This window comes from Quercus lobata, chromosome 6 (genome assembly GCF_001633185.2).
Source record: "Quercus lobata isolate SW786 chromosome 6, ValleyOak3.0 Primary Assembly, whole genome shotgun sequence".
Classification (NCBI taxonomy): Eukaryota; Viridiplantae; Streptophyta; class Magnoliopsida; order Fagales; family Fagaceae; genus Quercus; species Quercus lobata.
The window spans coordinates 11685609-11700236 of record NC_044909.1 but is presented as its reverse complement, the minus strand read 5'-3'; the positions used below and the strand labels follow the sequence as shown (position 1 = coordinate 11700236).

The following is a 14628-nucleotide window of genomic DNA, read 5'->3' as shown; positions in this document are numbered from 1 at the left end:
CACACACAACACTTGCACACAAAGACACAAACACTAACAAAGAAAGAGAGAGGCCGGTGACAAGAATAGGTCATGCACCCTTAAAGTAGGTCAACAGTAGTAGTTTATAGCCCTTAATCTATGTCATCTCTTCTTAATATTTGACATTCAACACATTAAACCAATACCTTTTTATTTTTAGTAACCTCATTTCTTAAGGACGAAAGATTTTTAGAGATGTCCTTTAATTATTACACTACGTATACGTACTCAATTACTCCTAAAAAGTACCGTTGTTCCTTACAATTTCATATTCAATTCTGCAAAACCATTTTGGCAAGCATCAATTTTCTGTTGAAACTCTCAAATTTTGAGGTTTGTGGGGTCCCAAAAATTATGACTTTGATTTTTTTTTTTTTTTAATTCTAAAAACTCTACATTAGTTGAAATGTTTAATTATACACATCAAAGAAAAGATTAGTGTAATATTCTCATATTGAACATATACAACTACTGATTTTGCTAAAGTAAATAACATATAACTACATGATGTCACTTTCTAATGTGTTTAGGCCTCTCAGGTTGCGCAATGGGGAGAGGAAAGATTGAGATCAAGCGAATTGAGAACACTACAAACCGTCAAGTCACTTTCTGTAAGAGGAGAAATGGTCTCTTAAAGAAAGCTTATGAACTATCTATCCTATGTGAAGCCGAAGTGGCTCTTATCATCTTCTCCAGTCGTGGGCGGCTTTATGAGTATGCAAACAACAGGTAAATTAATCTCACATATCTTCATTTTCATTATTTGTCATGTTTCTCTTGCAATTAATTGGGTGAAAATAGTTAAATCAAACATATATATTTGTCTTGTGGGATTTTCTAATTCATCTATACATGTACTTATTTATTTTTCTTTTGACATTGATACCATGGATCTTTATATATATGTGGAAATTATGGTCTTCTTTTATGTCATGACTTGTGTAATGAGCTAAAAGAAGAGAGAGGGGAAAGAATATATTCAAAGTAGGTAAATGAAAGTGAAGATACAAGTATATTTTGAAATTTAATGAGCTTACAGAAATTTTTTGAAGCCATTTTTTTTTTTAAGATATATATAGGTATTTTATTTGGTTGGGGGGGGGGGGGGGGGGGGTGAGGATAGACTACCAATGATCTGCAAGTATCATTCATGCTGCTTCCAAGAAAAAATGAATTAAAAAAAACATACAAAGTTGCAGTTATCTCTTTAAAAAAAAAAATATTAGCCTAATTATATGGTATTCTTTGAATTGAAGTACTTGTTAAGAAATGTCTGCACTAATGTGTGCATATTAATATGGAAAAAAGGAGTTTGAAATAACTGGCTAGTCCCATGAGATAATCTAGAAACAAGTATCTTTAATTTGAAAAAACAGTCTCATTATATTTCTTATTAATCTAGTTTTTGACTTGTGCCAAGGTTATAAGAGCCTTTACATTTTTAAGTAGTGTAGTTAAATCTGATATCAAACAATAGTAACAAAAATAAGTGGTTAAGATAATATTGTTGGGATCAAACCTACTGACTTAACCTTTCAACTATCATAAACCCCAGATCCCAATACTTTTCTTTGATTCTAACCCAGTATAAAGAGGTATGGGATTAAATGGGGATTGAATTGGGATGGCATGGTTTATATATCATTGGAATGGTAACATTAATATAATCAAACACCTTCCTTCTTTACGCTTGTAAAATATATCTATACAAATTAAATATACTCAACAATATGGATTAAACTATACACGAAAACCAATTGGTTTTGCTAACAAAACGAGGATAAAAATACATACAAATGATGCAAGATATTCATCCAAGCATTGATGAAAATAATGCACTGCTACATCTCACAGTGTGTTCATATAGTACAGACATACTCAAAGTTGTTTGATAAGACTGCATGAAGAAAAGGCAACAAAAATTCCCAGATGCAGCTCTAGCAGTACTTTTGCATACAAATACATATGTTCACCAACAGTAACCATGAGAAACGATTTGTTGGTGGATGTCTTTTACACTTATTTGATTTCACTTTTTAGATTTTGATCTTTGAGATTCTAACTGTGTAAACGAAAGGACTACTTAGCAGAGGTTCTGATCCTTTCCTATTCTGTTGTTTGTGGGATCTCAGCTGAAGTAGTCTTCTATTTCCACTATTAGCTCAAAAATCTTCCTATCATTTCTTTAATATCTATTTGACTGACAGCCAATTGCTTGATATTTTATATGTGTGTACTGTACACGTTTGTTTGGTATACTTCACAATGAAAGGTCTAAAAGTTTCAGTGAACTTTTTGGTCTCTTTGTTTTTCCAACCTCATGCTAAGAGCATTAGCATTGGGAAATGCTAATGCTATTCTATTTTACCATTCTAAAAACTCACTTTATCATTATACCATCTTATTTTACAATACCTCCACATCCCAAACTTCTATTTCCTTCTTTTACTCATTAAAATAATATATTTACAAAATAAAATAATATATATCAAAATTTTTTTCTTTTCTCTCCCATCTCTCTCCTCTCTCTCATTTTCAGCTCTTCCCTCTGTAACTTCCGCCGAATCCTTCATTTCCGGCGAGGTTCAAGTAAAAGGCCATTGAATATTTTCAAGAAACGCAGAAATCATTCAAACAAAATCCAGCAATAACCCGTCAACTCAAACACCCAAAACTTCATCAATCAACAAAACCCACAAACAAAAAATCCTAAATTTCTATCTGCAACTTCCACCGGAGCCTTCATTTCCGGCGAGGTTCAAGTAAAAGGCCATTGAATATTTTCAAGAAACCCAGAAATCATTCAAACAAAATCCAGCAATAACCCATCAACTCAAACACCCAAATCTTCATAAATCAACCAAAAACGCATCAATCAACAAAACCCACAAACAAAAATTCCTAAATTTCTGTCTGGAACTTCCGCCGGAGCCTTCATTTCCGGCGAGGTTCAAGAAAATGACCATTGAATAGCCCAATCTCACATTTCCCGGTGGGGTTCATTTTTGGCGCTCAGTCTCGCACTTCCATGGGTGGTACAACTCGGCTTGCCTGCACTTGTTGAGAGGAAACCACGCCGCAAGCCACGCCGGAAGAAGCTTAAAGACGCCGCTGATCGTACCACGCTGATTTGGACCCAAAAAACCTAGAAATCGCCACCATACCACGCCGATCTCGACTACCCAGCCTCACCTCCACGCCGGACCCACGACCCACGTTAGAATAGCCCACCGTGAGAGAGAGATGTGATGAGAGAGAGAGAGGCCATTGTGGAGAGAGAATGGAGATGAGAAACAGAGCAGAGACGAGAGAGAAGGAAGTCAGAAATGTGAATAAATAAAGAATATTTTGGTTTAGAATTGTGCTACAGTGCAATTCTATCTTTAGAATTGCACTGTAGCACTATTGCAAAAAAATTTGCAATAGTGGGCAGTAGCATTTTCTGATGGAGAGGATTTTAAGGCTTGAAATGGTAAAACTTCCTTACATTTGGCTTTAGCATTGTGGAGTGCTGATGCTCTAAGAGAGCTAATGCCAAAAGTCAGGGACTAAGTTCTTTTAGGGTTTTAGTTTTTAATGGTTGGCGCGTGGTCTACAAGTGCTGTAGGGTTTATCATTACCCTCTTTCATTCTTTGCAGGATCTGTTTTCTTTGGTCATCTTCTACCAATTCTAGCTTTGAGGATTACACTCACCCCCCCCCCCCCAAATCTTTTGTTTGCTTTCTTTAGTGAAAAAAATGCATAACATATCTTCTTCTTCTTCTTTTTTTGGCTTCATCCATGAAAGGTTATAGACTTGCAAAGAGTCTTTGGTCCTTCTGCTTTCAATTAGCACTTTTTTGGTACAAAAGAATGAAGCAGAAAAAGAAGACAATCAAAATATTATGTTCATGTATTGCACAAGGATAACCCTTTCTGATCCATCAAAATATCATAAAGGAAACAGACTTGAGCGCCACAAAAGTGTTTTCTAGCAATCTTCAGGTCACATCACTAAATATAGCTAGCTCCACTAACATGTACTGTGCCTTCAGCACCCATTACTTCCTTGATTCGTTGTTTCAAGTTTGTTTCCCATGACATTTGTTTCCTCAACTTCTTTAAAACAAAGAGCCTTTGTCTAAAACTCTTTTCTTTTTGTTTGTAATAAATTACAAAAGAATTCCATACTTCCTTTGAAAAAGAGAATGGCTTGACCTGGCAACAGAAGTCAATGGAGACTTAAAAAATACTACATGAAAGTCAAAGACACGCTCCCCCACACATACGCATACCATCTTATATGTAGGTAGTGTAGACACTCAATGATGCAGCTAAGGAACAAAGGTTTGATAGGATGTAGTATGTGGATGGATAAATTCAAGATATTAGAAAAAGATAAAGAACTCCTTGAATAATTCTTAGGGCGCAACTTTTTTCATACCTTATTGAAATAGAAAATTAGAAAACCATTTTTTTGAGAACCATTTAATCTAAAATAGTTTATTTGGCTAGCAATAGCAAACTTCATAAATTTTTTTTTTCTCACCTTGATCTTGTTAAAAAGACAAATTATGATTGAAATAGTATTAGTTTCATAAGGGTCAAATCAGTTAGATCATTTCTCAAGGTTACATCCACAACATTAATAATCATAACCAAGAAAATTTTTGTGCAAGAACCACGTTCCACCACCACGGGCAATGAGAACATTTAATATTTGTACTATTTTCTTGGAGGACAAATAATAAGTGGCAACACAACACTTGCCCTAAAAAGAATGTCATTAGAGCACGGAGCAAAATGTGTGAGACTGGAATTCTAGTTCATCAAAAGTCCACTTCACTTTGTGGAATAAAATGGTTTTTGTCTATGCTTTTCTTCCTTTATTGGACCAATTTTGTTATGATACAATTTTTTCTGCAATTTTTTTTTCCAAAAATGGTTGATCTAGTAAATTATGGAAAATCACCTTTACATAGATCCACAATTTACATCACTCTGTTTTTCACCATTCACGACCTACCACATCAATAAGTTATAAACTTTCTTAATAGTATTTTTTTTGTTTTAGAAAAAAATAATAAAATAATGTCTGTAAAAAAAATGTATATATAGATTATAGATTCTCTTAGTAATTTGTTTTTTAAATGACATGACTTGGATTAAGCTTAATCCTCACTTCCCTCATTGCCTGAAACCACTAATTATTTGAGTAGGACTAAGTTTAAGCTATAACTTAAGTCGCTTGACAAAACGCTTGTCATCGTTCATTCCCCTCTAAGCCACTCATTGATTCTTGGGTAAACTGCGTATTTAGTCCCTATCCTATATACCATATTTCAATTTGATCTCTAACCTTTTAATTGTGTCAATTTGGTCCTTAATATTTCAGTATCGTGTCAATTTAGTCCTTATTGTTAATTTTTGGATGAAAATTGATTACATGTTTAATGGCCAAAATAAAAAATTAGCTTTCATTGATGTGACAATACAATAAAATTTTATTTTGGCCATTTGACATGTCATCAATTTTCATCCAAGATATAACAATGGGGACTAAATTGACACGACACTGAAAAGTTATGGACCAAATTGACACAATTAAAATATTAAAGACTAAATTAAAATATGTTGTAAAGGATAGGAACCAAATATGTAGTTTACCCTTGATTTTTCAACAGGTGAAGGAGTAGGAATGAACCCACATTAGAACCAAAGAGGCCATGGCCTTGACCCCCTCTTTTATTCTTGAATTCAATTAGTCCAAATAAGGTCTAAAAAAACAATGAAAATTAATGGTATGTTAGTCTATAACTTTTGGCTTTCCTCTAAATAAAAAACCTTTTTAACATTAAATATTTTTGAAATTTGTTTTCTATGTTTTTGGTGTTTTATACATCTAAAATCGACAAAATAAGAAAAACATCTTAATTAATAGAGAATTAAGGGCAAATCATGAATAAGAGACTAAAGGGCTTCAAGAAAAATACTTTTTATTTCTACTCTAAGTTTTTTTTTTATATATAGATAATTACAATATGCTGCTAATCTCGCAGCTCAAACCCTTTTCCCCTAGTCCCTTAAGCATTTTGTGTATGAGGAGGTGTCAATTCAGTTATAAGGCATTTGGCTATTTCTATTCTAAGTTAGATGATTGTTCTTATGTGTTTGTTTTTTTCTCTTCATTTTGATGGGAATGGTAGTAGATCTAAAGTACATATATGTTATTATTATTTCTCTCTTGATTGTTCCAAGTGGTTAGTAACAGTTAAAAGATTAACAACTTACCAATTTGTTTTCCAGCCAAAAAAATAAAAACCAAAACTTCTTTATAGAGTGATTTTACTTGTACTTACTGTTCTTTGTTTTTACTACAACTAAAGTAAAAACATTTACAGATATAAATTTATCTAAAATTTGTTTTGCAATAAAAATGAAGAAGGTCTATTTGATTTTGCAGTTTAAAAAGAAATTATTGCAAATTTAGTATAAGATCAATCATAGATTGTTTTGGAGATTTAAAAGAATTTTGAATTCCATTTGATAAATTCTGAATTTAAAATGTATCAAGACAAAATTATTTTATTTATAGTTTTTTGGTTAAAATTTTACTTATATCTTAACATTAAATTTTAAATGAATACTGATATTATTTTAGTATATTTCTCATTTATGAATTCTAAAAGAATGTTTGTTCATACAACTCTTAAAACTAAAAGGCTAGTTTCATCCGTATAAATAAGTTAGTATGGTCATGCCTAGATAGGATAGTAGTTAGTATGGTCATGCCTGAATAGGATAGCCACAACTGATTCTCTCAATATTTATGTGGGGGATTTTTTCCGCGCACGCTCTTTGTTCGCTTTGAAGAGCCAAGCCCGCACGGTTATGTCCTCAGCCACATCGGTTGGAGAAGCGCCCCACGCATGCCTTATAAGCCCTTGGAGCAAGGCATGGTGTACCACTCTGTAGTTTCATCCGTATCAATAAGTTAGTATGGTCATGCCTAGATAGGATAGTAGCTAGTATGGTCATGCCTGAATAGGATAGCCACAACTAGTTCTCTCAATATTTATGTGGGGGATTCTTTCCGCGCACGCTCTTTGTCCGCTTTGGAGAGCCAAGCCCGCACGGTTTTGTCCTCAGCCCCGAGTATGGAAAGACTTTGAGTGCAGTCCCACATCGGTTGGAGAAGCGCCCCACGCATGCCTTATAAGCCCTTGGAGCAAGGCATGCGTAGGGTGCTTCTCCAATCGATGTGGGAACACAGAGTGGTACACCATGCCTTGCTCCAAGGGCTTATAAGGCATGCGTGGGGTGCTTCTCCAACTGATGTGGGACTATACTCAAAGTCTTTCCATACTCGGGGCCGAGGACAAAACCATGCGGGCTTGGCTCTCCAAAGCGGACAAAGAGCGTGCGCGGGAAAAATCCCCCACAATTTACATTAAAAAATTTATCTAAAAAAAAAACTCTCTCTCTCTCTCTCTCTCTCTCTCTCATTAAAAAATTTATTAAAACAAAAAAAAACTCTCTCTCTCTCTCTCTCTCTCTCTCTCTCTCTCTAAATGTATATAGTATGTCATGAATCTGAATTTTTTTATTTGATAAGAAAAATAATAATATATTATAGATTGTAATTAATAGATCATAAAATGGAATATTATAGTACAAGTTCTTACATTTATTGAAACATTTCATCTTTGAGAGGCCTTTTGTACCAATTAAGAGAGTACCGTCAATATTGTAGTACAAGTTCTTGGTGTCTAGCCTTAGTGTTTTTATTAGAATTTATATACTACAGTTAGGTATGTAAAAAAGCTTTACCTTGCAATAGCTACATTTCCTTTCCTCTTCCATAGTTAACATAAAAATCTCAATTCCCATAGTTTTTCTTTTAACTCTTATTTTTAAAGGTTTTAATTCTCATTTTTTTCTTGTTTTAATTAATTAAAGCAATCTAAAAATATACTTTCTTTTAAGAGTTGTTCACTTTTCTATAGGACTGAAACTTTCAATAGTGGCTTTTTGGTCCATTCTGCTTCTATAATTAATTAATTATACCAAGTAATAGATGAAGCAAAAGAGTAAATACTTTCTTCATGGTAGGGTTTCTTCTAGTTAGTGTCAAAATGAGAAGTAAGAAAGGCGATGCATGTCCCCCTTTCTATACTTAGTGTGTGGGGATGCAAATGCATAGGGATGACATTGGTTGTTCTTTCTATGTGACTGAGACGTTGAGTTGACTTGAAAAGGTACCACTTATAGAGTATAATGATTCTTTGGGTTTTAATCAAGGACATTGTTCTTCATCTTCTTGACAACATGTACAAATCACAAGGATCCTATTATAAGTTTGATTCGTGTAATTGTGAGTAGCTGATGGAAAGCGATGAGTCCTTATAATTAGTAGTAAGTAGAAAGTGTTAACCACTCACAGCCACACAAAATAAAAAGTTGTGAAATTAAGTGTGTGATTAAATGTGTCCCTAAAATTATTCCCCTATTATATACTGAGTGTAGTCAACTACATAAATTGGACTCCTTGTCTAGTTTGTTTTTACTTAGATTTGGTTGAGCTAACTTAAATTTCTATTGTCTTAAAAGTGTTGCTACAAGTGCAATACTTTTGTAACATTTTTTATCTTGTTGAGTATCAAGTTATTATTGATTTTCACATTGACCATAACTAATATAGTAATACTACTTAATTTCTATCATTAACAACTTGTTACTTCAATAATTGTGAAAAAAGTTGTGGCTATATAAACTTATAGTTTCTCTCAATTATTAGTTTCTAGTCTTGATAAAGTATCATCCATGGTGTGACTCTCACATTTGTTAGAAAGTAAAATGGAGATAAGATTGACTAGCATGATCAAAAGTATAATATTCCTCTCATATGGCTGGTTCTAGACGCATGTAGGTAGGTAAATGAACAAAAGATTTATTTCAATTACATAAATTGTGGAAAATGTTATCGGCGTGTTTTGAAAACTAAAGCTAAAACTTCAAGCCTTATGTGTTATAATCTTAAATATTTACTTTCCCTTACATAATTTCATCTAGTGAACAATGTCTTTATTTAATTTTTTTTTAAGCATTAAACATGATTATCTTGGAAGCATAAGCATTTTATGACATCAACTTAACTAAGAACATAATTTTGTAAGAATTTCTAATTTATGTATGTGTTTTATTTATTTATGTGTTTACATGTGTACAATTTAGATGTGTCTTTGAATTAACATTAGAAACTTGATTTGTTTTGCCAAATAGCACAAAATCAACCATAGAGAGGTATAAAAAGGCATGCAATGATGGCTTAGGAACAAGCTCTATTGCACAAACAAATGCTCAAGTAAGCTATTTCTCTATATTCTTTTTTAAATTTTTTGTCTCTTTCTTCTAGGAAGCAATTTCTATATATTTATTATAGTGTGTGTTTTTGGCAAAAATTAAAAAGCCAAATTATTTTACTATTCAACTTATTTTTGTTACTATTCATGAGTATCACTGCACTTTTTGGTATTATTATGGGTTTCACTATATTATTTCAACTAACTTTTATCTTTATTTATAGTACTTTCAGTAAAAAAATTTCAGTTTCAACAAAATAAGTAGATCCCAAACAGACTCATAGTAAGTTATGACATATTATAAATGAAAACTGCAACATCCCAAATGTATTGGATTAAATGAATATATATTGCACGAACATGTGTAGAGTGACAAATTATATGTGTGTTAAGTCAATTTGTACTATATAAATGATTGCGAGATTCTACTTGTAACTTTACTATTCTTTTTAGGGCTTAGTGCACTTTCCATATTAACAATTTGTTTTGTTAGTTGTTGCATTTTTATTTACTTTTTAAATTCTTCTTGTTTAGCATATGTACTATAGAATTTATGAACTTGACAAGGCAAACATATGCTTCCTATATAATTTATGTTTTTGAATGCATGCAGTACTATCAACGAGAATCTACAAAATTGAGGCAACTCATCCAAAATATGCAGAACGCTAACAGGTGATTTCTATTTGTCCTTATTTCCAAATGCAAATGGAAAAAGAATGATTAAAAAATTATTTTTCTTTGTACACAACTTATCAAAAACATTGAACATCTGTTTATCTATGGCATGGATTATAAGGTTTTACAATGTTGCACACGTTATGAAAACTACCAATAATAAAAATGAAAGTAAAGATAAAACGTGAAATTAATCCAAGAATTATATATATTGAATTTCAATTGGAAAATGAAGTTTAATACTAAGAAGTGGTGGCCCCACAATTGATAATAACGTTGTCTCCATTCCACTTAATGCTTTAGGCCTCATCTATTATGCTTGTGATATTAATATTAATCAATCAAAGTTATCCAACAATTAATCTATTTGTGGCCTTGTTAGGAAAGAGATGAAGATCTAGCGATCATATTATTCTTTTATCAATACATGTGCATCCATAAAACCTATTAGGCAATTAGGCATGAGTTATACCAAGGATATACACAAAATATGCCCTAACATTTTTGAATGTTTATATAAATGGGAGTTATATTAGAATTTTTTTACCTCAATTTTTTTTTCACCATAAGAACTCGAATGTGTTAGATCAAATGAATTTTTTTTTCAATAAATATGCTTAGCTTCATGTGTTAGTAATATGTTGGCTTTATAATTTGATGGATAATGTATTAACATAGATAAGTTTGGTGATTAGAGGTATTTTGGAGGCTCTTAAAGAGTTTTAAAAATTTGTTATTTGGATTTGGTTTCCTTGGTGTTAAAAAAAATATTTTTCTTATTATGAAAGGAAATAGTTTCCTTATTAAAAAAGTAATATAGTATTTATTATTCATCAAGAAATATAATTGAAGATTTTAAATATGCATTATTGTAAAAAGTTTGGTTGCTTTAGTCGGGTGAAAGTTTTGTCTAAAGTAGTCTTTTTGTGTAAGGTGCAGTGTGGTAATGTTTTTAGGGTTGAAAATACCAATCCATATAAGGGATCTTTTGAATGTATTTGGACTTATGTGTTAGATCAAATGAATTTTTTTTTCAATAAATATGCTTAGCTTCATGTGTTAGTAATATGTTGGCTTTATAATTTGATGGATAATGTATTAACATAGATAAGTTTGGTGATTAGAGGTATTTTGGAGGCTCTTAAAGAGTTTTAAAAATTTGTTATTTGGATTTGGTTTCCTTGGTGTTAAAAAAAATATTTTTCTTATTATGAAAGGAAATAGTTTCCTTATTAAAAAAGTAATATAGTATTTATTATTCATCAAGAAATATAATTGAAGATTTTAAATATGCATTATTGTAAAAAGTTTGGTTGCTTTAGTCGGGTGAAAGTTTTGTCTAAAGTAGTCTTTTTGTGTAAGGTGCAGTGTGGTAATGTTTTTAGGGTTGAAAATACCAATCCATATAAGGGATCTTTTGAATGTATTTGGACTTATGGATTGTGAGTTTGTATGTATGAGATTTGTGGGTTAGTTTTTTACTCTTTTTTATTTTGTGAGGGTTGTTTGTGAAAGCCTTTTGAGTGAAGTTTGTGAGGTTTGGTGGGTGTGATTATAAAACATATCATTGATAGTGGATTTTGGTTGGTATTGCCGGTTAACATAAATTTGGAGTTGATAGAACCACAAAAAATATTATTATCTTATGTGAATATAGATATATATATATATATATTGTTTATATGAATGCATTTCCATTAGCCTTAAATCAATGAATCATAACAAAGAACTAATTATAATTTTTTTTCTTTACTTGTAGGCACTTACTGGGTGAGGAATTAAATTCTCTTAATATCAAAGAGATGAAACAATTGGAGGGCAGGATTGAACAAGGACTCACTAGAATCAGGTCAAAGAAGGTAAAAAAATAAAATAATGGCGATATGGAAAGAAAAAGTAAAGAAAATGTTAATGTGCATTCTAAGACACAATAGGAAGACCAAGCTCAACCACATTTTGAAATATCACTGCTTTCTTAACTTCTACTACCCAATATCTTAAAACCCTCTTGTCTATCTCATTTAATTTTCCTCCCTTGTAATGTAGTCTAATTCTCTTACTTGTTCACTACAACAGCATGAAATGTTGGTGGCTGAAATTGAATATTCTCAGAAAAGGGTAAATCCTATCTTACTTTATTTTAATTCATTTCTACTTTACCACTTGTCAAACTTTCTTAATGGCTAATTGATATCCAAAATTTTCTCTAGGTGATGGAGCTCGAAAATGAAAGTGTTTGTCTTCAAGCAAAGGTATATTTGCTAAACTTTTTAGACTAAATTATATAGAGCACCAATTATTCAACACTCATTAGTGTACATTGTCTATACACATCATCCAATTTACGTCTTAAACGTGGATATGTTTAATAAATGTAGATATCATGTGTGAAATTACAGACATTGTATGTACGGAATGTACATTAACACATGTATAATAATATTTCTCCTAAATTATATATAGACCTAACCATGAGACTTGTTAAATCCCTTTCTGTTTGAGGATTGGTAACAAATTAACAGGCTTAAAATAACTTATCAAAAAAAACTAGATATTTGTATTTACAAATTCCAAATAATTTTAGTATAGCACATGTTTAGATAGGACAAACCTATTCAACCTTTCCACAGGATTTTCCCCACCTTATATTTAAATGGTGTGTCTTGTGATCCATTGCTTATTTTCACACCAAATTATTGACTTCCAAAATCCTTCCATGGAGTCATAAGGGAGAGGATGGAGAAAAAACAAAACAAAACAAAACAAATAGGAAAACACAGGCAAGAGGTTATTGACTTTTTCTAGAAAGTGTTTTACTTACTAAAACACAACAATATGGGATTTTAATATTTGATGGTTTGAATTGAATTTACATGTAGTCGCCTTTGAAAGGTGATTTACACACGGATGAGTGAAACATAGCAATTAAGTTTCATGGCATTCACATTTTTAGTGTCTTATATATTTCCATTTCTAAAGTTGGAATTAATAACCCATGAGCTAAAGTACATGTTTGAATCATTCTAAAGCAGACCTAAAATCAAAAAATTATCACCCAATAAAAAAAATAATTAGAAAAAAAAAAAAAAAAAAAAAAAAAAGAGTAAAATTTAATGGCATCACACGTCAAATTTTTTGCTAATAATATAACTTAAACCGCATTCATGTTTGTAAAAACATTTCTTACTTTTAAAGTTTTTTCTATTTTTCAGATAGAAGAAATTGAAAGGCTTCAACAAGTAAACTTGAATATGTCTGGATCAGAGCTCAATGCAATTCAGGCATTATCTTGCAATTTCTTTACTCCAATTGTAGTTGAGGGTAGCACTTCCTACTCACAACCTAAATAAAAGATACTCCGTCTGGGGTAATTTATCTACTTCCTTTTATTTCTTCCTTTTTAACATTTATCTGTAGACTAATTTTTACTACTTATGTTTACTTATAAGATCCAATGAAAAACCTTGCAATCAACCAAATTTTAATTAATACATCAGTAATTTTAAATACTATGCTCCCTGAATGCAATTACAAGATTGAAAGTTAAGCCTATAAGAGTTAACATAACTGAAAATACACCATATGGTCCATATGTACTTTGACACAAATTTTTTGTCCCAAACTATATAAATATTGGCATTCAACATCTATCTTGGTATTTTTTGACTCTCACTTTTTAGAATTAATATTTTTTTTTCCCTTAGGTTTAATATCCTCTACTTTTTTGGCTTGATGATCAATAATACTAGAAAAGAGAAGGATACATGTTCTAACTTTAAATTCTTCATTGTGTTTATGCAGGTAAACTATTCAGCACCAAATCTGCAAGTGGGATCATATTATATAATGCCTAAATAAATTTCTCATTATCTACTATCTTATTAAGTTATTTGGCACTAAATCATTGTGGCTTGTGTTATGTAGTGTCTAGCATTTCTTTCTATAAGATAATCTGCACTCATCTTTGCCTAACAATATAAGATATGGTTATATTTTTATTAAGGAGTATAATATCAATGACTAGATTAATGCCAAGCATATTTACTACTTACTACCAGTGATCACATATTAGTTTATTTTTGCATAATGTTTGCCAATTATTTTAAGGCAAAGGCAATGTGACACATACAATGCACAAGTCATGCATGTTATCCACAAGATAATTAAACCTGTGATCCTCATTCCCTTTACTCCACTTGTGCTAGCAAAGGTTCTCTATTGCTTAAAAGTCAAACACATGATGACCATTTTTTATTATAAGTAATGAAAGATAGTTAAATTTAAGTTTCTTTTTTGTAATCCAATGATATGCATCACTACAAAAAACGAGGTCTATAGTTGCGTTTCAAAAACACAGCTATAGACCCCAAAAATGCAGCTATAGGATATAGCTACATTTCCTATAGCCACATTTACAAACCAAGCCTACACACTGTAGTAATAGCCCCCTGTGGGTCTATAGCCACGTTTTTATAACCGCGGCTAAAGGTCAGACCTGTAGCCACGTTTTTTAACCGCGGCTATAAGCTGAGACCTATAGCTGCGTTTTTGAAAAACGCGGCTACAAACTAGCTTTAAGCTGCGTTT

General features: G+C 31.7%; 1 protein-coding gene across 1 annotated transcript; it reads left to right on the top strand.

Moving 5' to 3' along the window:
- Nucleotides 1-568: 568 nt before the first annotated feature.
- Nucleotides 569-14088, top strand: LOC115995425 (agamous-like MADS-box protein AGL11). Its single transcript, XM_031119985.1, has 8 exons — nt 569-750; nt 9284-9365; nt 9977-10038; nt 11801-11900; nt 12118-12159; nt 12252-12293; nt 13254-13408; nt 13843-14088. The coding sequence occupies exons 1-7, from the start codon at nt 569-571 to the stop codon at nt 13389-13391; spliced, it is 648 nt and encodes a 215-aa protein (XP_030975845.1). The 3' UTR covers nt 13392-13408; nt 13843-14088.
- Nucleotides 14089-14628: the final 540 nt, after the last annotated feature.

Excerpts from the sequence above, each read along its gene's own strand:
- LOC115995425 (XM_031119985.1), top strand. The coding sequence starts at position 569 with ATGGGGAGAGGAAAGATTGAGATCAAGCGAATTGAGAACACTACAAAC. Across the intron at positions 751-9,283 it reads TATGAGTATGCAAACAACAG|CACAAAATCAACCATAGAGA; the intron begins GTAAATTAATCT and ends TTTGCCAAATAG. Across the intron at positions 11,901-12,117 it reads CTAGAATCAGGTCAAAGAAG|CATGAAATGTTGGTGGCTGA; the intron begins GTAAAAAAATAA and ends TCACTACAACAG.